This window comes from Barbus barbus (genome assembly GCF_936440315.1).
Source record: "Barbus barbus genome assembly, chromosome: 13".
NCBI classification, from domain to species: Eukaryota; Metazoa; Chordata; class Actinopteri; order Cypriniformes; family Cyprinidae; genus Barbus; species Barbus barbus.
This window is the reverse complement of record NC_136741.1, coordinates 23,341,387-23,365,557: the sequence shown is the minus strand read 5'-3', so window position 1 is coordinate 23,365,557 and position 24,171 is coordinate 23,341,387. Positions and strand designations below refer to the sequence as shown.

Sequence of the window (24,171 nt, the reverse complement as noted above, 5' to 3'; positions counted from 1 at the left end):
TTGACAAGTGTCGTTACGGAATTTTAGAGCAAGAATACATTTCAGGCAATCAACGCGGCCACCCATTCTAAATTGCAGTCACGTGACAGGATTAAAAAAGCTTAGTCGAGTTGCTTGATTTTTTTTATTTACATGATTCTAACTAAAGTTAAAAGTATTTACCTGCTATTTATTCGATTAAACAAGTATGAACAAGATGGACACATTCCTTGTGTGCTTGCACACACTTGGCGAATAAAGCTAATTCTGAATCTGTTTTAAATTGATTTGTCAACCACATAGTATTTAATCAAACAGTATTTGTAGAAAAAAAGAAAATAATTATGAAAGAAAATGTAATAAAACTATAAGAAGAAAAATTTCGATATTGTTAATAAAAACAATAAGTATAATGACATTAACATGCAATATAATGAAACAGAAAAAACATATGCACACATATAAAGTAATTGAAAATTATTATTTTTTTTTTTACTAAATAATTAATAACCAGCATAACATTTTATGTGAAATGTATAAAAATGATCACCCGCCCTGCGTCCCATTGTGCATACTATCCACCCTCAAACGCCTCAATATTAAATTCACAAAATCCTGTGTACAGTAAAGGCATAAAATTCCAGTCCTACAGGATGAGTCAGTAATGTATTTAATAAATTAAATCAATTTAATATAATCCATTATTTTAAAATATCCGTATTAATATTACTGTAACACTAATTAATTATTATTAATTATAATACAAATGCATTATTAAAATGTTCAAGTTGCCAATTTAGGCAGGTCTTTTATTATGACATTTTACCGGAAGACATTTTTATTCAACACAGAAGAGCGGCAGTTATGGTTTGTTGTCAGTACGATGACAGCTTTATAATGAGCTGCAGTAGCGTTAAAGCCTTAAGTCGAATCTATAAAACCCTAAAAGCTACTTTATTTACTTTATTTCAACCAGCTATAGTTCAAGCACCGGGTGCTAGACAATGCGCTGATTTGCTGAAAATTATGTAACTTATGCTTGAATTATCTACTAAAGATGCAAACGACAAGACCAAAAGCTGGTAAACCGTTGTCTGGTGCTGTTGAGAAGAACCGGCCACGCAAAACATCCATACGGAAAAACACTTACCGGGTCGGATATACTTGGAACCGAGGTGGTAGACTTAAAGAGCTGAGGATAAGGTTGGAGATAATGGCATTCCCCCATTCGTTTATGTGTTGTGAATGTCGTGATAAGTGACTGTTTGTTTTTTGTGCATGTTGGGTATTTAGGCATCTGGCTCGGAAGTTCCTTCACTTGTGGATTCAGAAGACATTTGGACGAATAACAACATCACAAGCCAGGTCCAGTATATTGGTCACGTGTTTAAATAGCGAACTAAAATGTACAAAGAAATACTGCAGTGGTTCTACTGTGCGATATTTGATGTTTATTTAATGAAAAAAAATATATATATATCTATATGTATGGATATTTTTATTTTTTTGTATAGATCTCATTATTGTAAGGTGGTCTTGAGGAAAACCTTAGTGGCTTGGAAAGATGAGTGGTGGCATGCAAGAAAGGAATGGACCCTAAATATAAGGGCAGATTGCCATTATACGTAAGTTAGGCCTTTAACAAAAATAGTCAAAAGTGTAATATTTTGAAATATTGCAATTTAAAATATTTGTTTTCTATTTTTAATATATTTAATATAAAATGTAACTTATTACTGAGTCAGCAGCGCTGAATTTTCAGCAGCTATTCCTCCAGTCTTCAGTGTCACATGATCCTTCAGAAATCATTCTGATATGCTGATTTGTTGCTCAAGAAACATTTTTTATTAGTATCAATGTTTTAGGTATATGCTGTTTAGCAAAACATTTCAAGCCTGGCATGAGTTTATTGCTGTCCAGAGAGAAGAAAAGAAAAAACTGCAACTTGCAATCAGATGGGGTGTGTATGACGTTATTCTAATAATATTTTAGTTTATAGAGTTGAATGAAGATGTGAGATGAAATGCTGAAACTTTATTCACATTTCTGGGGTTGATTATGTTGTGGTATTATGCTACAGTAGGTGTAACTGAATATTTGTACTGCAGAGACAAAGCACAAACTACGTTGTGTGTGGAATGGTTGGGAACTGTACCTGGACATGTGTCACATGAAACGCAGGATGCAGGAGGCGGCAGTGCAGCACGAGAGACTCGCTGTACTGAAGTGAGTATTGCTCTTATGTGGTGTCAGAAAAATATTGCAGAGTCGTATTCATAAGGGTAAAGCAGCCAGATAATAAACAGCATTGCAGTCCTGGTGTAGGGTCGGAGTGTAGCATAAAATAACAGACTTAACTATGACAACATATTTTATATTGAGATTTAAGCAAGTAAACAAGCATAAATCAGTCAATATGTTGATATAATTTCTTAATTTTATGTATATTAATAAATGAGTAATATTATTAGGCAGAAATACATGTACACTATTGTCCAAAAGTTTGAGGTCAGTCAAATAAGCCAGTTAATCAAAAATACAATACAAACAGGAATATTGTTATTATTACATAATAATATTACAATTTAAAATAACTGTTTTCTATTTTAATATATTTAAAATGTAACTTATTCTTGTGTTGGCAAAGCTGAATTTTCAGCAGTTATTACTCCACTCTTCAGAGTCACATGCTCCTTCAAAAATCATTGAGATATGCTGATTTGTTGCTCAAGAAACATTTCTTATTATTTTCAAGGATCAAAAACAGATGTGCTGCCTGATAATTTAGTAGAAACCACGATATACTTTTTCATGATACACTTTTTCACTTTTTGATGAATAGAAAGTTCAAATGAGACTTGCTGAATGAAAGTATTAATTACTTAAAAATTAATTATATTGTACGTTTATATAATATAAACATATAATATAAAGATGCATGTGCATCACACTGAAGGCCTATTTTTTTTAAATGGCCTTTTAGTTAAATACTAATGGGACATATTTTTGTTTGTGCATATGTTGGTCATTAAAGGTGGGTTTGGACTGTGTGGAATATGACACTACAGCACAGGGATGTGGAATACCATCAAGAAGATTTTGCTTTGCAACACTGGGCTCACACTGTCCAGAGCAGAGTGAGTATGAACATGTGAGAATGCAACTGTACGATGAAAATTTCTAAAGTGGCTATTCTTCACAGGCATGGCTGCACTGGAGAGACAGGTTGAAACAAGCCTTTGCTCTGAAAGAGAAGGAGTCCAAAGCTCATCGTCACTATTGTCTTCAACTGTTAAGACATGCACTACATGGATGGATCAGACACACAGAGAACCGACAGGCTAAGAGCAAGAAAACAGGTGCCATTCACTTTTTATATGTATGATATGTACTACTACTGTTGGTCAAATGTGACAGTGAAGACATTTCAAATAAATATTTCGGTTTCAAATAAATGCTGTTCTTTTGAACATTCTATTCATCAAAGAATCCTGAAAAAGAAATAAAGCATGGTTTCCACAAAATATTAAGAAGCACAACTGCTTTCAACATTAATAATAAGAAGAAATGTTTATTAAACACCAATCATTATAAAATGATTTAATGTGCTTTTATGAAGTAATAACAGCTGGAAATTTAGCTTTGCCATCACAGGAATAAACTACATTTTAAAGTGTATTAAAATAAAATGAAAAAGTCACTTTAAATTATGCAAATATTTCCACAATATTACAGGTTTTTTTTTACTGTATTTTGGTCACATAAATGCAGCCTTGGTGGGCATGCATAAATGCTTATTTTAAAAAAGCGTTAAAAAACCAACCCCAAAAGGCTTTTTAATTGCAATAACTTACAGTGGTACAGATACAGTGGCGAACTGATCAGTCACAATTATGCATTTATTTTTTGCATTTTAGTTGTTTTCTGTGTTGCAGCTGTTGCTCAGAATGTATGGCGTGTCGCTGTGCTGGAGAAGTGTTGGTGTCAGTGGAACAATGTGCTGCAATCCAGGCATGTGGAGAAAGACAGAGGACAGAGAGCAGACAAACTGGCCCAGCACGGCTCCCAGAGGCTGGCGTTCTCACACTGGAGACACTGTATCTTTGCTTACACAGTTAAACAGACCGTTCTCATATACTTTTATACTAGAATAAAAAATGAAATATGTCAGTGAAAGCATAATGCAGTTGTTTTCCTGAGCTGTCTTGTAGATGTCAGTTTGTGCTCACAGAAGGCTAAGAGGGAAAAGGCTGCAATGCATCACAGACAACTCCAACTTCTGGTTAGTTGTGTTCTTGTCCTTAGAAATTTTAATGTTTTATAGCCTTTTTGTTTGTTTGTTTAATTCTGTTGGTCTTGTATTTTTTCACAGCATTTGGGTTTAAGAGGCCTTGCTCTAAACGTCACTCAAAGTAAAACTCATCGTCTCAACAAGAACATCAGTGTCCAGCATCATCATTACATTGTATGAACGACACAAATGCACATCAGATCTGTCCTTGAATTTAAAGAAAGTGAAAGTGGAGTGACGTGTGGCCAAGTATGGTTACCCATACTCAGAATTTGCGCTCTGCATTTAACCCATCCAAGTGCACACACACAGTAGTGGTATTGAGGTATTCACCTCAGTCGTGGTATTGAGGGTGGAAGAGAGCGCTGGCCCCACCTACAATCCCTGTTTGTCCTGAGACTCGAACCTGTGACTTTCGGGTTACAAGTTCGACTCTCTATCCATTAGGCCATGACTGCCCTAAGAAGTAGTTCATCAAGAAATGAAAATGATTACTTACTCACTCTCAGGTTGTTCCAAATTTGACTGACTTTCTGTTGAAAAATGTGGGTAACCAAAAATGTATTGGTGCCCACTGACTTCCATTGAATGGAAAAAATACTATGGAAGTCTGTGGAAACTGTTTGGTTACCCAAATTCTTCAAAATATCTTCTTCTATCTTCTTGTTTAGCAGAAGATAGAAATGTATACAGGCTTTGGAACAACTTGAGGCTGAGTAAATGATAACAGAATTCAATTTTTATTTTTGAATAAACTGTCTCTTTAACATTTGTGGAATTTTTTTTTTCTTTTTTTTAAATAAAAGAGTTCATTGTATTATAATATAATATATATATATATATATATATATATATATATATATATATTTCATTGACAGTCAATAAGTAATGATTATGAATTTTATGTTTTGACATTTTTTATTTTTCAGTCATTAATTAAGTCATTTATTTATCATTTAGTGTAAAAAAATGTAAATTCCAGAATGGATATTGACATTTTTCAGTTGCTGGCAAGGTCTTGGAAAGTCTGGCAGTTGCGCTTGGATCAGGCTGAGGACAGAAGCCTGCAGCCCCGAATGAGTGTTGCGCAAGCCCATCACAAGTTAGTTACATAAATGATTTAAGCCATAGATTGTTGTTGGCAAAACAATCTATGTGTGCTGTTTCATTTGAGTTGGTCTGTGATACTTTTAAATGGTTGTTATTAATCAACAGAATTTCTGTGCTGAGATCTTGCCTTCATCGCTGGAGAAAACGTCTCACCGAGCACAGACAAATGCAGGTAGCCACCACACTCTCATTACCTTATATCATAGGCCACCTGTAGTTAGTAATGGAATGCACTTTTCCCCATTTTTGCCTTAAAAATTCTTCTAATATATTATCAAACGATCTGTATAATTACATAGGAGTTGGAACTACGTGCTGATGCCTGCTTTGCCCGACGTATCTTTCCACAATGTGTAAACACTTGGATGGAGTTTGCAGCACAACGCACAGAGAAACGAGAGCAGAAAGAGAAAGCTGAACAACATTGCAGGCAAGTTTCTGTGCCTAAAATAGTTTGTGCGCATGTAGATATCTATGTCTGTGTTATATTGTACTGAAAATGTACATGTTTTTGTCCTCTATACAGGCAGCAGACTTGCAGTTGGGCATTTTATACCTGGTGGAGAAACCTGGAGGTACAGAGAGATCAGAGACTTGCTGAAAGAACGGTATGATTACATCCATGAATGTACATTCACAAAAAATTAAGTCAGTGAGATATCTTTTTAAAGAACATAATATTTCCATTCATCTAGGATGGATTAAATTGATGAAAGCTGACATTAAAGACATATCTATATCAAATAAATACTGTTCTTTTGATCTTTCTATTCATCAAAGGATCTTGAAGACACAATTTATCACAGTTTCAGCACACTAATTTTCCACAATGATAATGTTAAGAAATGTACCAAATCCACATATGTTAAAAAGATTGTGTGACACTGGCTGAAGACTGAAGTAATGGCTGCTGAAAATTCAGCGTTGTCATCAAAGGAATAAATTACTTTGTAAAATATATTAAAAGAGAAAACAGTTATTTTAAATTGTAAAAATATGCTACAGTATTACTGTTATTTGTGTATTTTTCATAGGCTGTGTTGCATTCCGAGCATGTGTCTTGTGCCCGTGCCTGGTCTAAGTGGTACTCCAGTGCTGTACAACATAGAGATGAGAGACTCAAACAAGCAGCAGCCGACTCTCTTTACAAACACTCTCTGCTACGCAAGGCCCTGAACCAGTGGAGAAACCTTGTTGCAAGCATACAGACCAGGTGTGAATCAGATAATGTAAGCTACAGGAAAAATATCTAAATGAACCACAGAGAATTTTGATGTAGTTAAAGCTTTTTTGTGTTTTGTTGATTAGTCAGAGACATTTCGAGCAGGCAGAGGATCATTACGTACAGCACTGTCTGAGAAAAGCCATGTCAGACTGGCATCAGGTATGAGTGGCACAGCTGGCTCTATTCACTAAGAAAACACCTGATAGTGTTTTTTTTATATCATACGATGATGTTGTTGTTTTAATTGATTTGAAGTATTGTGAATCAAAAATAAGTAAATATGAGCTTGTTAAACAGTATGTAGATCACAAAAGACAGAAGAGAGAGAAACTTGCACGAATGGAGAAACATTACAACAGCAGATTGCTTAGACATGCTCTAGAGGCTTGGAAGGTATGAATACATTTGTTTTGACCCAGTATACAGTATATTTGCAAATATTGCTATATTATAGTAGCGTATTTTAAATTGTTTATATCAAGCTTACAGCTGAAAAGTTGATTAACTCATTGTTTTTACATGCATGCGTGTAGTCATACCATTTGCAGACTCAATCGATCAACCAAAATGTGGAGTGCCGTTACCAGGAGCATCAGCAGCACCTTGTCAGGTATTATGATCTATTTTTTATAATTTACTGTAGTGTGTATTTTAAGAGATGTGATCTATTTTTTAATTTATGTTTCTGCAGAAGAATGTTCTGTTCATGGAGGATAAATGTGTCACAGTTGATGGAAGAGAGAGAGAAGGAAAACAGAGCAAAATGTTTTTCTCTAAAGCACCTTCTATCTGAGGTGCTTATATCAAAATGAGTTGTATAACAAGTACAAAGTAACACCTATTATTTATAAGTACAACTTTATAAACTGAATTGTTTGATAGGTGTTTCTGGCATGGCAACAGAGAACAGTATCTGCTCATCTTCACCGTCACCAGCAAGAGGAAGCTCTGAAACAAGCTCAAACACACCTGGATAAATGTACTTTGGTTATATGAATGCAATTGTTGTTAGTCTGTGTAATGATGAAATTATTCAGTGTTGTTTTTGTACTGCTAGTTCACATGCAGGTGGCTTTGAGAAGATGGAGAGAGCGAAGCACAGAGATAAAAGACGAGAGGCTGGAGAATGAGAGAGCCAGCAGACACTACAGCAGAACCCTGGGAAAAAGAACCCTCGACACATGGACCACTAATATTCAGCATCACAAAACTTATCAGGTGACTGTCTAAGTCTCCATATCTGTATATATTTCAGTCCAATCTTAAATCTTGATATTTTGATTGATTTTAGGTCATGAAGAGAAGAAGCTTTGAGCTTCATAAGTTGAGGATTTGTCAGCGCTTTTTTATCTGCTGGAAAACACAAGTGAGTTTTGATGCAACAAAGCGTTCAATCATATTTAATGTATTTTATAAAAAAATAAAAAATAATAATCCTTGATGCTGGCTGGTCAGTTCAGTGCTTCAGCTGCTCTTAAATGTGTATTATATTAACCGCTATGACACAAAATGTTTCTTATCTCATTAAAAAATAGCATTTTTTTTTCTTTAAACTCTAATTAATATAGCACAGCCTGTTGTTTAAATATAGCTGTGATATTAAAGCTTTATTATAGCCTCACTGTGCAGAAGGTGGAGCTGCTGATATTGCCTCATTTCCTTTTTTTTGAGCTGCAGCTACTTATGATTGATTGTTACTGTCTCTTTGAAGTTTTTATATTGTATTTTCTGTCTGAGTTTGAATGTTTATGACATACAGCTGCAGAGCAGAAGAATAGAAGCGGAGAAAACTGAGACTGCCCTTTGGCATTGGTCCCTCAACCTACAGGCCAAGGTAATGCCAGATCATGCACCGCTTATAATGCAGGCTCCTGCAACTGCATAATTTCATACAGTTTGTTCTGTATGTTTTCAGGTGTTTTCCGTGTGGCGGCTCTGGATTGCAGAGTGTCAGAGAAAACAGAAGCGTTTGACTGAGGCAGCTCAGTTTTACAGAGATGAACTGTTGAGAGAGGGTGTCAAACACATCCTCACACACACAGCACACATGAATGCATTCTCAACTAACATTGCACAGCACAGCTATGAACAGGTGCATTTGTGAATTTCAGTCTAGTCTATAAAAGTACATATTTGTTTGTGTTTGCACAAATATTAAGTAATCTGCATCACATACAGAGCTGTCGACAGCTGCAGGAAGTGGTAAGGCGGTGTGCTATACGATGGAAGCAGCGGGCACTGTGCAGGTCTGTCAAGGGTAAAACAGATGGCCACCCCAAGAAGAGTGTGTCTTTTTTTCTGCCAGAAGACCACAACCCCATCCCCGCCCCTTGTCCAATCAGGAGCCAAGCAGCAGAGCAGAGGCAGAAAGATTCCATCATCAGTCAGCTGCAAGTCACTCTTATTGCAAATGTTAATTCTGATTTTATTTATGTTTAAGTTGTTAGTCGGATTAGGCTTTGTTGTGTTTAAATCTACTACAAGCTTCTATAATTTATTGTATAATTAATTGTATAACACATATGATAGGGAAAGAGTAAGTAGTGTTTGATACAACTTAATCCTGTTTTAATTTTTACAGATTTGATTCAGACTTTGAAAATGAGGGTATTTAATCTGATTGGCCATTCTTGAGTTAATAGAATCGTTCTGTTCTGGTTAAAGGTGGTCAGTTCGAGCATCTAGATTGCAACCGAGAAGACCAGATGACCTTCTGCAATCCCCACTCAAACCTCTGCCACTTGACTTCAAGATCAGCAGGTGTAGTATGCATCAAACCTAAAGTCGCAATAATTTTTTTAATAACTATGTTCACATACTAATGAACATCTGCCTTTCTCTGTGGTCCTCCAGTAGTCAGAGGGTGTCTGTAAGAGAGATTTCTCTATTACCCTCAGTCTATTTGTCCCATAGCCCACTGGAGTCACCTGCAACGGTGCTACAACCAAAGGTCCTCCCCTTCAAACCTGGCATTCCTGGATATATCGCCACTACTGTCCAGGACATACTGCTTCCTCCATCTTCATTTACTGTCTCTTTGGCACATAGCAAGGTAAGCAATGATGCTATAAGAACACTTGTTTGAATGTTTTTCAAAAGATGAAAAATTTTTATTAGTTTTTTCCCATGGCAGTTCCTATTTATTTGGTTATTTACTGGTGTTTTTGTTTTGTAGCTTTGTATTTTTGGCTTAAATGTGTATTGCCAATTCTTCTTTATTTGAATACGCTAGTCTTTCTGTACAGACTTTTAACATTGAACGAATTATGCACTTTTCTTTTTTTTACAGCAAAAAAGCTTACACGATCAGCTCCCACTGCATTCTACTTCCCACCCTCTCCAAACACAAGGTAAAAACATAACAATATGAAGAAAGTTTCATTTTTATTAGTCTGAGGTTCATTTTGAAAGAGCATTTATGCTAGTCATGTCGGGCTGTAGGTGTACATGAGAGATTACCTGAGCAGGATGAGGACAATGAGGAAGATGAGACTGCAGATGTGGAGCAAACAGAAAATCTCACAAAAAAACTACTAGACATTAGACTGGAAATGCAACGATACCAGCAAGACAGAAAACAGCTACAGTAAGTAAATTCGGCTTTGAATAGGGTGAGTGTGCAGAATTTAGAATTATTTATTATAAAAAAATATTCTAACTTAATTATTTTTATGGCAATCAAAGGGATGTGTAAACTAATCTGTATATATATATATAGCATGTAAAATACTTTTTTTTTCAGCTAAAGTGATCCTGCAGTAAAAGTCCCAAATATACATTCCAAATACATTTTCAGACTGAAGCTGTTTTGAATAAATGTGAATTGACAAACCAGCTGTAGTTTGACTGAATCAACATATTAATTTTTTTTTTTTACTCTAGTAAACACAAAGGCTTTTGGTCTGAATAGTTGTTTCTGCTACGTTTCAGAGACTAATGAGGAGAAAATATTTGGATTCTGCACTTTACAGAGAAAGGAATGTTTTGCTTTTAAATTTAGTGATCTAGCAAAAGGGGTTTAACATATCATCAGCTTCACATTAAAAAATAAAAACACTGCACCTAATGAGATGTTTTCACTAATATAGTGAAACCATTCTGTGTTTGTGTGTGTGTGTTTAGGACATGGCGTAAGCTCCAAAAGGTCTTGAGTAACTGGCTCGAAACAACAGGCATTGAGGGAGAAACTGAGGAACGAGAGAGCACTTTAAAGGAGTTAAGTGAGGTATCCATATAGCTTTTCTTTATCTCGTGCTCTCATTCTTACATGCATTCATGTCTTTAAATATGTACAGTAAAAATGAACAAATAACAATACAAGGTCTTGGTTCCTCAAGCTGCACTATCACACAGAGGTTTGCATTTAACGTGCATATTTTTAGAGAATTTATGTAAACATAAATCTAAGATGCTCAAAGCCAGCTGTGTGTGTCACTAGATAAAGGTTAGGGATTGCATAAACCCTTGCTTGTGCATATGATATGCCATATTGGAAATCTTATAATATGAATTATAATAGGCATACTTAAGATCTAATATGCTATTATTATTATTATTAGTGATTTGAGTAGCTTAATTTATATGCTTGTACTTATCATTACACACCCCTAGAGATCTAATGGATTTTGTGTGGTTTATGTATTGTTTGTAGAAAAATATTCTACTTTACGCATGTGAGACAGTAGCTATTTGTTCATTTATTTAATTTTCAGAATAATTTTTGTAATGTTTTCATATGATGTTTCTTTTCAGCTTGAGAGTCGCATTTCTTCTCTATCTTTGAGATTAAACAAACAGAAACCCACCATGATTCGCCATGCTGCCAGAGTTAACACCATCCAGAGCCAACTACTACTGTCCAATGTTAAAAACACCCACTAAGTATGGAATATAAGTATAAAAAAGTCTATATTGTGCAGCCCGTTATATGATGACAACTTTATTCCAGAAACAATTTCAGAGGATATTGTATTTTTGGAACCCTTGGGGAAAAAGCAAAATTGTGTTATTCAAAACCTGTTTTTCAGTTATTTACATATTCAAAGACACTGTTGTAAATATGGATTCCATTTCTAATAAAGGATTAAATCACACTTGGAATCCTCATTTGGACCTTCACATGGACTCCGCTGCTGCTTCAGTGGTGTAAGTCCAGTAGTATAACTAACACAATTCCTCACAAAAGGCACTTTCTGGAAATGCCATAGAACGCCAGGCAAGGAAGGATGCCTGGACGAGAATAGTCCACGTGACATAAGAGTTCCAGTGTAATATTTTCCATATGCACGCATTTATTATAAGAACTATTCGCTTTGAAAACACCCGCTGGCACAGTACAGGTTTTTTTCACACTGATGCAAACCTAGACAGTGAGATCTTCGGAAGACGTCATGCCTGTTTCACTGAAACTTCTCTGCAGGGACTCGATGTAGACAGTTACTGTGATTCATCTGCCTAGAAAAGATTTCTGATACTATGATGAAGCGAGTTAGTGTAATTGACATTTTATTGCTGTGCTCCATCACCAACTGGGGTAAGTGCGCATTTGCTAAAATTATCAAAAGCTGCGTATGATTAACTTGTGCTTTTCAGTTCTGTTTTTTACATTTCGTTATCTTAGCCATTTAAATTTTCAGAAGTATGTTAATAGTTTTTAACGTATTTTAGAATTATTAGGAGATAAACGTTTGGTGAAGAAAAAAAGTTGCTTGACCTCTGCCAGAATATTCATATTTTGTACCCACCTACCTACTAATATATAAATATCCCTACTAATTTTGTATTGTAAAAAATAAATAAATATAATTGTATTTTATTTAAAAAAAAATGTACAATACAAAATTAGTAGGGACCATATTATAAAACTGGCCTACATTTAAAATTGTTGGTCCCACTTTATATTAAGTGGCCTTAACTACTATGTACTTGCATCAAAAAGTGTAGTGTGCTTTTTTACTGCTTATGAGGTGGGATACCGGTAATGTTAGGGACAGGATTGGTGGTATGGGTAGGTTAAGGTGTAAGGGATGGGTCAACAGTGTAATTAAAATTAATTACAGATGTAATTACATGCAGGTATTTTTTAACACATAAGTACAATGTAAAAACTTGTATGTATACAATAAGTAAATTGTACCAAATGATTCATTTAGAATGTAAGGCCACTTAATATAAAGTGGGACCCCTTAATAATTAGTTTTTGCGATTATTTATTACATGTCAGTAATGACAGCTATGTATATTTTGCAGGCGGTGCAATTTTTATGTTTTATAATTGTTTCCTATTTCCAAAATAAATAGTTTATAGTCCATAAATTCATTCAAAGAGATGTTTTTGTGACACAAAACACAATTGTAAATATTTAAATTTCCTCAAACAAACAAACAAAAAAAAAAAGCTAATTTATTAGTAAAACTCCATTTTATTTGTGACCTGTTATATCACTGTTCTGTAAGTGTATGCCTGTATATCTGCGTTCAGGTAAGAAGATGCGCTGGTGTGTACAGTCTCAGAGCCGGAGCAGAGGAAGTGTGCTGAGCTGGCCAAAGCTCTGGTTGCTGTGCTTCCACCTGCGGCTGTCACAGCATTTGGCCGTCTCTCATGTGTGAAAGCTTATGGCACTGCTGACTGCATTAATAAGATACGGGTGGGTTACATATGATATCGGGTAAGCTAAAATCAGTTTGAATACAAATTAATCACAGGACAGAAATGTGGATGCCTTACGTTCTGCTATCCTCTCCTGTCAGGATAATAAAGCTGACCTAGTGACTCTGGATGCTGGAGAGGTGTACTCTTCTGTAAAACAGTTTGGGCTCACAGTAGTTGCAAAGGAGATCTACAGAGATGGTATCATACAAAAACCTAATATGCTTTCATTTTTGCTCTGTTTATGGCGTCTTGTAGGTCATCATATGTCTCACACTTTGCAAGCAGAAACATGTAAAGATGTTCCTTTTTCACTTTGTCTCCACCTTCATCTCCCAGGTGGCTGGGACATCTCCTTTCAAGAAACCTCCTGCCCTGGGCAGAGGATGAGCCCCTCAGTCAGGGTAAGATGGCCAGTCACAAATTTTATATAACCAGTGGTATATTAACTAAAACTTAATATATAACAAAAAAATAATTAAATGACAAAAGATAACATAACATAATTACTAAAACATAATTTAATGTCTTAATGTGAAAAAAGGGTGTATGGACTTTTTCCACTGGAGGAAATATTATAATGGACAGGTTTTTTGTCCAGTCAGTGATGGTTTCAAGTTAAAATGTCTTAATGACGGATGCGTTTCTTATGAACATGTAGCTTTTTGCTTCACAGTGTTAACTGAAGCACTGGAGTATTGTATGTATTACTTGTGGATTATTGTGATTGTAAAAGTTAGACACAATTTTCAGCAAATTTTTATTTTTGGGTGAACTAAAAATAATATCAAAAAGATAATTAAAAAATGTATTAGTATAAACATATTACAAAATCAACACGGAAACAACAGTGTATTAAAGATTAGTTCCATTCTAATGGAATGAAATCAGTTTGAAACGGTTTTCCTGATTTTCGTTGTTGTTGTTATGTATTTCCAGTCACTTGGTAATCAGGATCATAACATAGGAAGTATTCCGTCATGTTCTCCCAAACCAAACAAAGTTTTCAAAAATATGTATGACTGTATGCCGAGTTCTCAGTGCTCATACTTTGACTATTTTGTCAGCGGTTAGTGCTTTCTTCAATGCCAGCTGTGTGCCTGGAGCAACTCCAATGGCACCCAGCCTTTGTTCCTTGTGCCAGGGTCAAAGGTCATACATTCGTTAGAAAAATTTTCATTGTGAGACGTCTCACAGTGAACCATTCTACCACAACCAAGGAGCACTCAGGTTAAAATAATTCTGTTTACACCTGTATCAGTAAGTCACTGCCAAGTTCCCTTGACGATCTTACAGCATCCAATCTTTTTCTTGTAGATGTTTACAGTCACGCGGCTGGAGATGTTCCCTTTGTGGATCGCACAGCTCTGGACAGCATAGATGGTTAACACAATAATTCACTCTAACACAAACATTTATGCTTATTTGGATGTACTAGTGATTAAATCCTATTTGAGAGAAACAGCTTTTTCTTCTCTTTCATATTTCTTTTTGATCCCAGCTTATAGTTTTTCTTCCTTCAACAGAAAGTGAGAAAGATGAGTTCAGACTGTTGTGTGCAGATGGAACTCATGCTCCCCTCAGCAGTTTTAGAAAATGTAACCTTGGACGAGGCCCTGGAGGAGGTGTGGTCACACGAATGAACACCCGTAAAATTACTCGAAAATTCTTGGTCGCTGCCCAGGTATGTTTTATGTTAGAACCCAAAACTTGCACATTAGAGTGTCTGATCCAAAGTGTTGTCTATGCAGGGCACACTACTGTAAAATTAAAGCATACATACATACTACTAATATATTGTTTATTAATTACAATCTCAAACCTGACACAAACCCAAAGTTTTACAGTACATGGACAAACTAACCATAAAGGTACAGTTTACCACAAAAATTAAAATTCTGCCATCATTTACTTACCTTCATGTTGTTTAAAGCTGTATAATTTTTTCCTTCTGTGGAACACAACAGCTGATATTTTAATAAATGTTTTGTTGTCCTTACAGTGGAAGTCAATGATGAGCAAAACTGTTTGGTTACCAACAATCTTGAAAATGTTGTCTTCCACAGAATAAAGTAGGTCATACAGTTTTAAAAAGCAACGTGAGGTTAAAAGAATGATAACAGAATTTCCATTTTTGGGTGAACTATCTCTTTAACAAACAGATTGATGGTCCTGTTGACCTCAGGTTCCTGCAGATGTTCCTAATAATGTTATTGGTATCTTGGCAGAAAGTACTGATAGGATTTTCTTTTGAAGATATCATTTGGTTGGAGGGGAAGGGAGCGTCAGCGCTTCCAGCTGTTTGAATCAGCTTCCTACGGTGGGAGTGACCTTCTCTTCAAAGATGCGACGGAGAAATTATCAGTTCTGATGGAAGACATGGATATGAGCCAGGCTCTAGGACTGGACTATTTGGCCTTGCTCAAGGGCCTTGGACATGAAGGCGAAAGATTGCTTCCCCTCTGTACCTATCTTGGGAATGATAAGCTTAGACTTTAGTGTGTGTGTGTGTGTGTGCGTGCGTGAGTGCGCATGTTTATGTGGTTTATGAGGACACAAATTTGTATAATGACATGGGTATGACAGAGGTATTACAATATGAAGGTGGTTTATGAGGACACTGCCTATGTCCCCGTAATTCAAAAGGCTTAAAAAACATACTAAATGGAGTTTTTTTTGAAAATCTAAAAATGCACAAAGTCGCCTGTGAGGGCTAAGTTTAGGTGTAGGGTTGGTGTAGGGCAATAGCACACACAGTTTGTTCAGTATAAAAACCATTATGCCTATGGAGAGTCCCCATAAACCACAAAAACCAACATGTGTGTGTTTGATTAGGCAGCTCACTGGAGGACAGTGTGGTGAGGTGGTGCTGTATAAGCCATGCTGAACAGAAGAAATGCGAGCAGTGGACTCTTAACATAAAATCAGATCCTCTGGTGTGTGTGAAAGCTTCATCTATGAGTGACTGCATTGAGAAGATCAAGGTCCAGTAAGACATATTTTCAGCACTTGTGATTTATATTTAAACAAACATCACCAACATACATTTATTTATTGTATTGTATTTTTATTTGTATTTTTTATTTTTTATCAAATGCAGAATACAGTTTCATCACAAAAAAATATTAATGGCCTAAACATTTTCTCATTTGCAGACAGTAGTGATTGTGATTTTCAGTGTAATTTTAGTATTATTTACTATTGTATTATTCATTAATATTATTAATTAGCTTTTATTATTTTTGTCTTTTTATTTAGCATTAATTTTAATTTAATTTTAGTAATTTCATGTGCTCTTGTCATTTTTATTAGTTTTTTTTTTTATTTTAATGTATTTTTTAGTCATTTAATTGTATTTTATTTAGGTTAGGTGCTAAGGCAACATTTCTCATTTTCATTATTAAGTTTTTCATCTAATATTTATATTTTATTTCATTGAATCTTTTTTAAATAATGAAAACTATTTTTAGTTTTAATTAATACTTCCACTGCTGATTGTTCTTTGTGTCAGTGCCTAGAACAAAATGAATTGTTCATTTTCACAGAGGGATGAGGTGGATGCTGTGTCTCTTGATGCCATAGCTGGGAAATGTGGCCTTGTCCCTGTTGTGACTGAATATTATGGTATGTAAAGCATCTAAGATCCTAATGTACCATGTAATACTCACTCATGTTCTTCTCACCTTGATTTGTTTTTCTCTTTGGTTCTTTTGAAATTTAGGAGAGAAATGTGAGAATCCTGAAGGAGTTGGAGGCCATTTTGAAGGTGGTGGTAATACAGGGCTAAAATGAGCTTAGCAAAATGCAATCTCTATTATTGTGTCTTTACAAAGTATATTTATCTCTGCAGAATTACCATCAGTGTATGGTGTGGCAGTTGTATGTCGAACAAGTAGGAGTTTATATTTTGGAAGTCTTGGCGGCAGACGCTCTTGCCACGGTCACATGTACAGTCCTGCTGGCTGGGTTTTACCTGTGAGACACACACTCAGCACAGAGCACAACAGCAGCGCCCCATGTCAGCCGAATAATGGTACTACATGTTACTCTCGATTACTTGGTATCTTTATCAAATAGTTTAAATATAATATTTTATTTATCTTTTAATGCAGGGTTTAAGTATGTTATCTATTTACTTACATGTCATGTGACCTTTAACCAGCATTAAAGAGCCATGAACATGCAAGTGTGACGTTAAATGAATGAAATACTAACTTAATCTCACAAGGTACTTTAAGAAAAAAGGTATTTGAACCCCTGCTTTAAAGAAAAAAACCCTCATCCAAGATGTAAATGAGTTTGTTTATTCATCAGAACACATTTGTAGAAAATTAGCATTACATCACTTGCTCACCAATGGACCCTTTGCAGTGAATGGGTGCCGTCAGAATGAGCTGGTAAAAGCAGTTGATGAAAAATCAGGGACAGTTAAAATGCTTTAATGATGGATTTGTTTCTTACAAACACACATATTTAAGACATTTATTGAAGGACTGGAGTTGTGTGGATTACTTATAGATTATTGTGATGTTTTTATTAGCTGTTTGGACTCTCATTCTGACGGCACCCATTCACTGCAGAGGATCGATTGGTGAGCAAATTAAGTAATGCTAAATTTCTCCAAATCAGTTCTGACGAAGAAACAAACTCATCTACATCTTGGATGGCTTAAGGGTGAGTACATTTTCAGCATATTTTCATTCTGGGATGAACTATTGCTTTAATGTAACCCATTCTGTTTTCAGTGTACGGTGAGGTGTTTTGGAAAGGTTGTTTGCCAGGAGGTCAAGGCAATCTCTGTAAGGTGTGTATGGGTGGGACTGAGGAAGCTGCCACTAAACGGTGTGCTGACAACCATAATGAGCGTTACTATGGCAATATGGGTGCATTAAGGTGAGGAATTGCTATTCCACACAGTTCAAATTAAATGGTATACAGAAAAATATTTCTCATTGTTAATTTACCATAGTGCAAACCATGCAGCTTTGCAAGCTTAAAAATGTATTTTACGTCAGGTGCTTGGTTGGAGACCCCAGTGGGAAGAGCTTCGGAGATGTGGCGTTTATGGAACACCGCAATCTGGAGAGCAACATCGAACGTAAGCTGTAAACTCTGAGAAATGTCATCGAAATGAATCACATTTGTAATATGCGTGATGTGTTTGTTGGACAGGTCTAAACACCAGTGGCTGGGCAGAGGGTTGGCTCGCTTGGGACTTTGAGTTGCTTTGTGGAGATGGCAGCCGGGCTCCTCTGCCGGAGTGGAAGACCTGTAACTTAGGAGCAATCCATCCATGTATTGTTACGACACGTCCTGTTCTTACAGTTCACATTTATGACCTCTTAATGAAGTTACAGGTCTGCACGCAGAATTAATAATCGTTTTATTAATTTGAGAGTCTTTTAGAATCAGAAAACTCATGTGTTTTGCACTATAGGAAACCATAGCAGCTCGTCTAGATTCTGGGTTCCACCTGTTTGAGTCTCAGCAGTATGGAGAGAGTGACCTGCTCTTTAAAGATGCTACAAAGTGCCTCATTCACACCAGTCACATGGACTACCGCACCATACTGGGAGAAGAGTTCTATTCACAGGCTGAGAGCATCTTTAACTGCACACACTCAAGTGAGAATAAAAGGAAACATTATTGTATCCATACCAGTTATTTATTTGCATTTATATACAATCACTGGATTTTAACATAGCTTGATTTAAAATAGCATATAGATATGTAAAATGTGTCTTATTTGAATGATTATTCATGCATATTTTAATTGGGGCTATTGTTTTTAATTATGAATTAATTAATAAATTTTTTTGACAGATATCTTGCAGTTCTGCAATCAAGATGTGTGCAGCATATTCTAAACGATTTTTTTGACAATGTTAAAAAAGAAGCATGGGTCAAAATGTATATGGTTTATTTTGTATCATTACTGACATACAATAAAATACTCTCTTAAGATATAATATTAGTTTAATCAAAGAACACTGCTGAGGATGTGTTAACAAGCCAAAAAGCGAGGACTTTCACTAAACTACATTAACCATCATGCACCTGTGTAACAACACGGAAGTTCTTGTTTTGATGACCGCTACAGCTACTGTACTAATGTTGACGAAATACAAGACTTTTGGTGTCGAGGATTTTATAAATACAGGTAAATTATTAAAGTAAAGTAATTGGTTGTACATCTGAAATATTTGTTTAAAGTATATATTCGCACGAGGCATAATGTCCGTGGCATGTTTTTCAATGCCCTAGCTTGCTTGACATTTAAATCAAGTTATACAATGAGTTGGTCCCTTTCCATCAACAGACGTCAAAAAACTCAATTAACTGACATGACTATTTTATCGTTATGTTTATAACGTAATAATTTTCTTTATGCTCGAATACCATTCACAATATTGCTCGAGATTTATGTTCACTAATGTTATGATGTAATAAATAAATACCATACACCTTTAAGACATTGCACATATGCATAAACATATGCATTTGATTTGATTTTCTTATTTGATTTGTTTTATTCGTATATTATATCCATGTATATTGGAAACACATTTCCATGTATATTTTATTGAATAACAAATTAGCTGAACAACTTTATTTATTAAAGAACTTTATTAGTTGACCATATTTCAGACCATAACATGTAAATTCCATAGAGTAGTTATTGTGCAGAACAGTTGTTTGTTGTTGATAAACAGTTGTTTGTTGTTATCTGAACAGGTTTGTAGATGCTGTTTTCATGGAGATCCCTGCCTCCTCGTGTGGCAGTGGGAAGATGTGCCTCTACAATACAAGCTAGTGTGCAAAGATTTGTTCCTGCAAGTGGCTCAGTTGACTCCAATGCTGTGGAACAACTCCAGGCCTTTGTGTTGCGGGCTTCTCGTCTGTTTGTGATAAGCGGTGCCGGACTCTCCACTGAATCTGGAATTCCAGACTATAGATCAGAAGGTGTGGGACTGTACGCACGGACTGACAGGCGGCCTATGCAACACTCAGAGTTTGTGCGCAGTGCGAAATCGAGGCAGCGATACTGGGCACGGAACTACATGGGGTGGCCGCAGTTCTCCTCACACCAGCCGAATCCAGCACATTTCGCATTCCGGGACTGGGAGGAAAAGGGAAAACTGCACTGGCTCGTCACTCAGAATGTAGATGCTTTACACTCAAAGGCTGGACAACAGAGACTAACTGAACTTCATGGATCTACACATAGGTAAGGGCAGGACTTGCTTGAAGATCATTTGATTATGGAGTTAAAGAATCTGTGGAATGTTAGAGGAAAAATTTTTTATGTAATTTTATGTTTGTCCTGCCCTTAGGGTTGTGTGTTTGGACTGCGGGCAGCTGACTCCACGTGCTGAGCTTCAGAAGCGTTTTGCAGCTCTTAACCCTGGTTGGGCAGCAATTGCAGGCGCTGTGGCCCCAGATGGAGATGTGTTTCTGGAAGACGAGCAGGTGCTAAACTTCACAGTACCTGCTTGTGATGCCTGTGGCGGTGTACTCAAACCTGAGGTGACGTTCTTTGGTGACGTAGTGAACCGGACTACAGTTAACTTTGTGCATAACAAGCTGGCTGAGTCTGATGCTGTGCTTGTGGCTGGATCTTCTCTTCAGGTGAGTCTTGTTTCACCAATATCACTTTAAAAACACTTCCTATTCACGTAGACCAGGGTTAGTCATTTCTACTCACTGGCTGCCATCTCCTGGTGTAATGATGTATCATACAGATAGGGGTCACAGAACAAATTATTGTTCATTCAAAGTTTTTAGGTAAAATAAACATAATACAAAAGATCAATTTTACATATTCACACATTCTTGGTTAGTTAGCTAAGTGCAATTAAGAATACAGAATACGGCAAGATGGATTTAAGATGACATTTTAGGTGAATGGATTTAAAAGATTTTAATCAAAATCCCCATGGTTATTATACTTAACTAAAACCCAGCCATAGAAAGAAATTTATGCTTGAAATAAAATAAATGTTAACTGGAATTAAAAAAAAAAAAAAAGTTAACTAGTTAAAAACTATTTAAACAAGTTGCCAAGGTAACATTTTAAGATTGTTTCCGCCATTAAATAACAAAAAAGGGAATTATGATTCTTAGTTTAGATCTCACAATTTTTTCAACTCACAACATTTTTGTCTCGGAATATAAACTGTATATGAGACAAAAAAACTATAGTTTTTTTCCCCTTTGGCAGGAACAAGCTTTCATACATTTCTCATTTTCATTTTGTTAACTTTACATACTAAAATAACTGAAACTAAAGCTGAATTAAAAACTATATAGAAATAAAAAAACAAAACTAAAAGTAATGAAATTTACAAAAACAAGCGATCAAAATTACCAAAAGTGTAAAAATAACTAAAATTAAAATAGCTAACATGTAAATGATAAAATCATTATAATAGTAAAATAATTAAAATGAAAATGTAAAATAAAAATGAATTTGAAAAATGTTTAATAATAGAATCATTATCTATTGTAATACTATAATAGTATTTACTATAATAGCAAACGTTCTCAGTAATACTAAAATAGCACTGATCTCCACAAATAGTTACAACCCTATTCTAGTGCACCTTCTTGTAATCTTCAAGTAGACCAAAGATCTTGAGTAGTTGGTTCAGGTGTGTTTGGCTAGAGTTTGAACTAGTTAATGAGTATCACTGGTCTAGATAATGCAAAGAATTTTTCCTCTTTGACTTTCTCAAGACATTTGGAAAAAGGTGAAGACATTTGTTTTTCTTTTCAGGTTTTTTCGGGGTACCGCTTTCTCCTTGCTGCTAGTGAAAGAAAGCTTCCAATTGCCATCGTGAATATAGGACCCACTAGAGCTGATCATCTTACTGACATCAGGGTGAGTGCGCGCTGTGGAGAAGTGCTGCCGGCCATTCAGCTCTGAGAAATGAGACACTCGGAGACTCTTTTCCTTGAAGCTATTCTGAACCTCAGCACTTGACTCATCACATGATTACTGGAACATATATTTTGGTTTGGTTGTAGGCTGCTTGCATAATACAACTGATCTCTACCTCAAGTTTCCGAATTACTTTAACATATTCACACATTCATTAGCTAGAGTTTGAAGTGCAATACAGAATACAGCATTGGTACTAAAGGGTAAGATTAAATACTTTAAAATTATAAAGTAGGTTCATAGGGACAACTGCATTTCCCATCTAGAATTCACTCGCTGATGAAATTGGGAACGAGCTGTATGGATTATGACTCTTTTATTTACTAATAAACGTTTGGTTAATGATGAATAACTATTTAAATATGTATTTTTGAATATGTGAATGTACTAGGATGTTTTTAAAATGCATTGGAGCACATTAAAAATATACGTTAATCATTTATTTGTTCTGCCTGACAATACAAGTCATGTTGATTGTATTTAGTGCTTTTTGCAATACACACATTGTTTCAAAGCAGTTTTACAGAAAACCATGGTGTTAATGTTTTTCTAATATCTTCATGCCTTATAGTTGCATTGGGCAGTTTAGAACTAGCCAACAATATAGTTTACATTTTTCAAACATATAAGCCATTCAAACAGTTGAGATCTGTTATATATGCATCACTTTACATGAGTATAATGTATGTATCTAATGTTAGATATAAAGGATTTTTAAAAGGACTTTGTTTTTGAACTTGTAGGATTTTTTGGGATAAAAGGGAAACTTTGGAGTCAAAAAGGTTGAGATTCACTGCCTGAATTTATTACATGCACACATTATTTTATGTTGCTTTGGTAAGAAATCTGTGAAGAGCATAAATGATACTGAAAATTGGTGATGCAAAAAACACATTTAATAATAAACAAGAAGCATAAATCAGGTTTATTCAAAGGGTCACAGAGGGCAAAGTGACAGTATCTCTAGAAAAGCAGAGATCGGTCAGAACTGGCTGCTTGTTAAATCTCTCTCTCAGGTGCTCAGTCCACCGTTGCACATGACTTTGTACTTCTGACCACAGCTCTTCAGGAACACTGAATGAGTAAAGACAACAGCGATGATTTCTGTCACCCATCTGCCATTTGACCCAAACCGTGTTCACCACCAGTGGTGTCATACACAGACAGTTCCCAAATCCTTTAGTTTGGTCAAACCAGTATGAGGCTGGATAACCTAACAGGATTCCAAACAGAGTGCACAAGTTCCAGTCATTATACAACTCCACTCCTAACACAATCACTGAGCCGCCTTTCTCCAGCTCACTCATGAAGAATTCTGAAAGAGTTTTGATCATATCCTCAGTTGTCTTGTCAAAGCCAGCCAAGACAGGTTGTTTTCTTGAGGGACATACGTCTAACAGAAGGAGACTTTTGTTTTGGAGAAGATCATCCAAGTGGGACTCAGTCGTAGCAGGATTAAAAATGAATGTGTTTTCATCAATAGACAGAATCCGTAGGGGATTGGTTACAACTCCAGACTCCTTTAGATAACTGAGGTACATCTGAAGCTGCTCTGGAGATGCTGCATTACTGTCGTAAAGCAGCGCAGGTTTGACGCCCAGATCCACAGCCATTATTTGAACAGTCACATCAAGACATGTGGACGGAGATAAACGTTTCTTACGAGGACACAATAACTTCTGTGCGGCAGAGATGACCATTTCTGATGAAGCAACCATTGCACCCGTTAACAAAAACAAATATTAAATATTTGTAGACAGCAGGACACACACATTGATTATAAAGTTGTTGAACACTTAATTAATGAAGGCTCACGTTCCAGCATTGGTCAGGTACATCGTGATTTTAGACATTTTTATCGACTGAATGATTCATTGAATTGTTCATTACGCAAAAAAGATTCACATTCACATGGAGCTGTAACTCGCAGAAAGGGCCATTGAAAGAATCACGATTCAAAAGAATCGAGTTATTGG

At 35.8% G+C, this 24,171-nt stretch overlaps 3 protein-coding genes and 1 pseudogene across 7 annotated transcripts; 3 read left to right on the top strand and 1 right to left on the bottom strand.

Moving 5' to 3' along the window:
• The first annotated feature begins 803 nt into the window (after positions 1-803).
• Positions 804-11,698, top strand: LOC306878644 (protein SFI1 homolog). 4 transcript variants are annotated; one of them, XM_079431103.1, is made up of 31 exons: positions 804-1,182; positions 1,273-1,344; positions 1,494-1,604; positions 1,845-1,939; positions 2,088-2,205; positions 3,014-3,116; positions 3,182-3,338; positions 3,915-4,076; positions 4,191-4,261; positions 4,352-4,444; positions 5,275-5,372; positions 5,486-5,552; positions 5,680-5,810; positions 5,907-5,988; positions 6,415-6,593; positions 6,689-6,764; positions 6,903-6,998; positions 7,139-7,215; positions 7,297-7,399; positions 7,488-7,584; positions 7,663-7,823; positions 7,897-7,971; positions 8,365-8,439; positions 8,521-8,697; positions 8,784-8,995; positions 9,270-9,365; positions 9,519-9,657; positions 9,895-9,955; positions 10,047-10,191; positions 10,728-10,820; positions 11,358-11,698. In XM_079431103.1, exons 1-31 carry the CDS (start codon positions 1,037-1,039, stop codon positions 11,386-11,388), a joined length of 3,399 nt encoding a protein of 1,132 aa, XP_079287229.1. In that variant the 5' UTR covers positions 804-1,036; the 3' UTR covers positions 11,389-11,698. The 4 variants fall into 4 exon arrangements, with proteins under 4 accessions (XP_079287229.1, XP_079287227.1, XP_079287226.1 ...); XM_079431101.1 differs by having other exon boundaries at positions 10,728-10,830; XM_079431100.1 differs by having other exon boundaries at positions 9,459-9,657; positions 10,728-10,830.
• A 385-nt stretch (positions 11,699-12,083) lies between these two features.
• LOC306878650 (serotransferrin-1-like) lies at positions 12,084-19,192 on the top strand (annotated as a pseudogene). The gene is made up of 17 exons: positions 12,084-12,138; positions 13,087-13,252; positions 13,356-13,548; positions 13,594-13,658; positions 14,322-14,484; positions 14,572-14,637; positions 14,781-14,938; positions 15,511-15,697; positions 16,090-16,238; positions 16,800-16,878; positions 16,976-17,026; positions 17,105-17,287; positions 18,000-18,147; positions 18,270-18,352; positions 18,427-18,611; positions 18,692-18,878; positions 19,078-19,192. The product of its transcript is annotated as a serotransferrin-1-like (transcript).
• A 110-nt stretch (positions 19,193-19,302) lies between these two features.
• Positions 19,303-22,971, top strand: sirt4 (sirtuin 4). The gene is made up of 4 exons (XM_079431141.1): positions 19,303-19,414; positions 19,990-20,482; positions 20,589-20,883; positions 22,031-22,971. The coding sequence occupies exons 2-4, from the start codon at positions 19,998-20,000 to the stop codon at positions 22,178-22,180; spliced, it is 930 nt and encodes a 309-aa protein (XP_079287267.1). The 5' UTR covers positions 19,303-19,414; positions 19,990-19,997; the 3' UTR covers positions 22,181-22,971.
• A 153-nt stretch (positions 22,972-23,124) lies between these two features.
• On the bottom strand, positions 23,125-23,913 carry cUnh1orf74 (chromosome Un C1orf74 homolog; the record flags this gene model as incomplete). Its single annotated transcript, XM_079431142.1, has 1 exon — positions 23,125-23,913. The coding sequence occupies one exon, from the start codon at positions 23,911-23,913 to the stop codon at positions 23,125-23,127; it is 789 nt and encodes a 262-aa protein (XP_079287268.1).
• Between the last annotated feature and the right edge of the window lie 258 nt (positions 23,914-24,171).

Excerpts from the sequence above, each read along its gene's own strand:
- LOC306878644 (XM_079431100.1), top strand. The coding sequence starts at position 1,037 with ATGCAAACGACAAGACCAAAAGCTGGTAAACCGTTGTCTGGTGCTGTT. Across the intron at positions 3,339-3,914 it reads GGCTAAGAGCAAGAAAACAG|CTGTTGCTCAGAATGTATGG; the intron begins GTGCCATTCACT and ends TCTGTGTTGCAG. Across the intron at positions 8,698-8,783 it reads CACAGCACAGCTATGAACAG|AGCTGTCGACAGCTGCAGGA; the intron begins GTGCATTTGTGA and ends CATCACATACAG.
- sirt4 (XM_079431141.1), top strand. The coding sequence starts at position 19,998 with ATGCTGTTTTCATGGAGATCCCTGCCTCCTCGTGTGGCAGTGGGAAGA. Across the intron at positions 20,483-20,588 it reads CTTCATGGATCTACACATAG|GGTTGTGTGTTTGGACTGCG; the intron begins GTAAGGGCAGGA and ends TCCTGCCCTTAG. Across the intron at positions 20,884-22,030 it reads TGGCTGGATCTTCTCTTCAG|GTTTTTTCGGGGTACCGCTT; the intron begins GTGAGTCTTGTT and ends TTTTCTTTTCAG.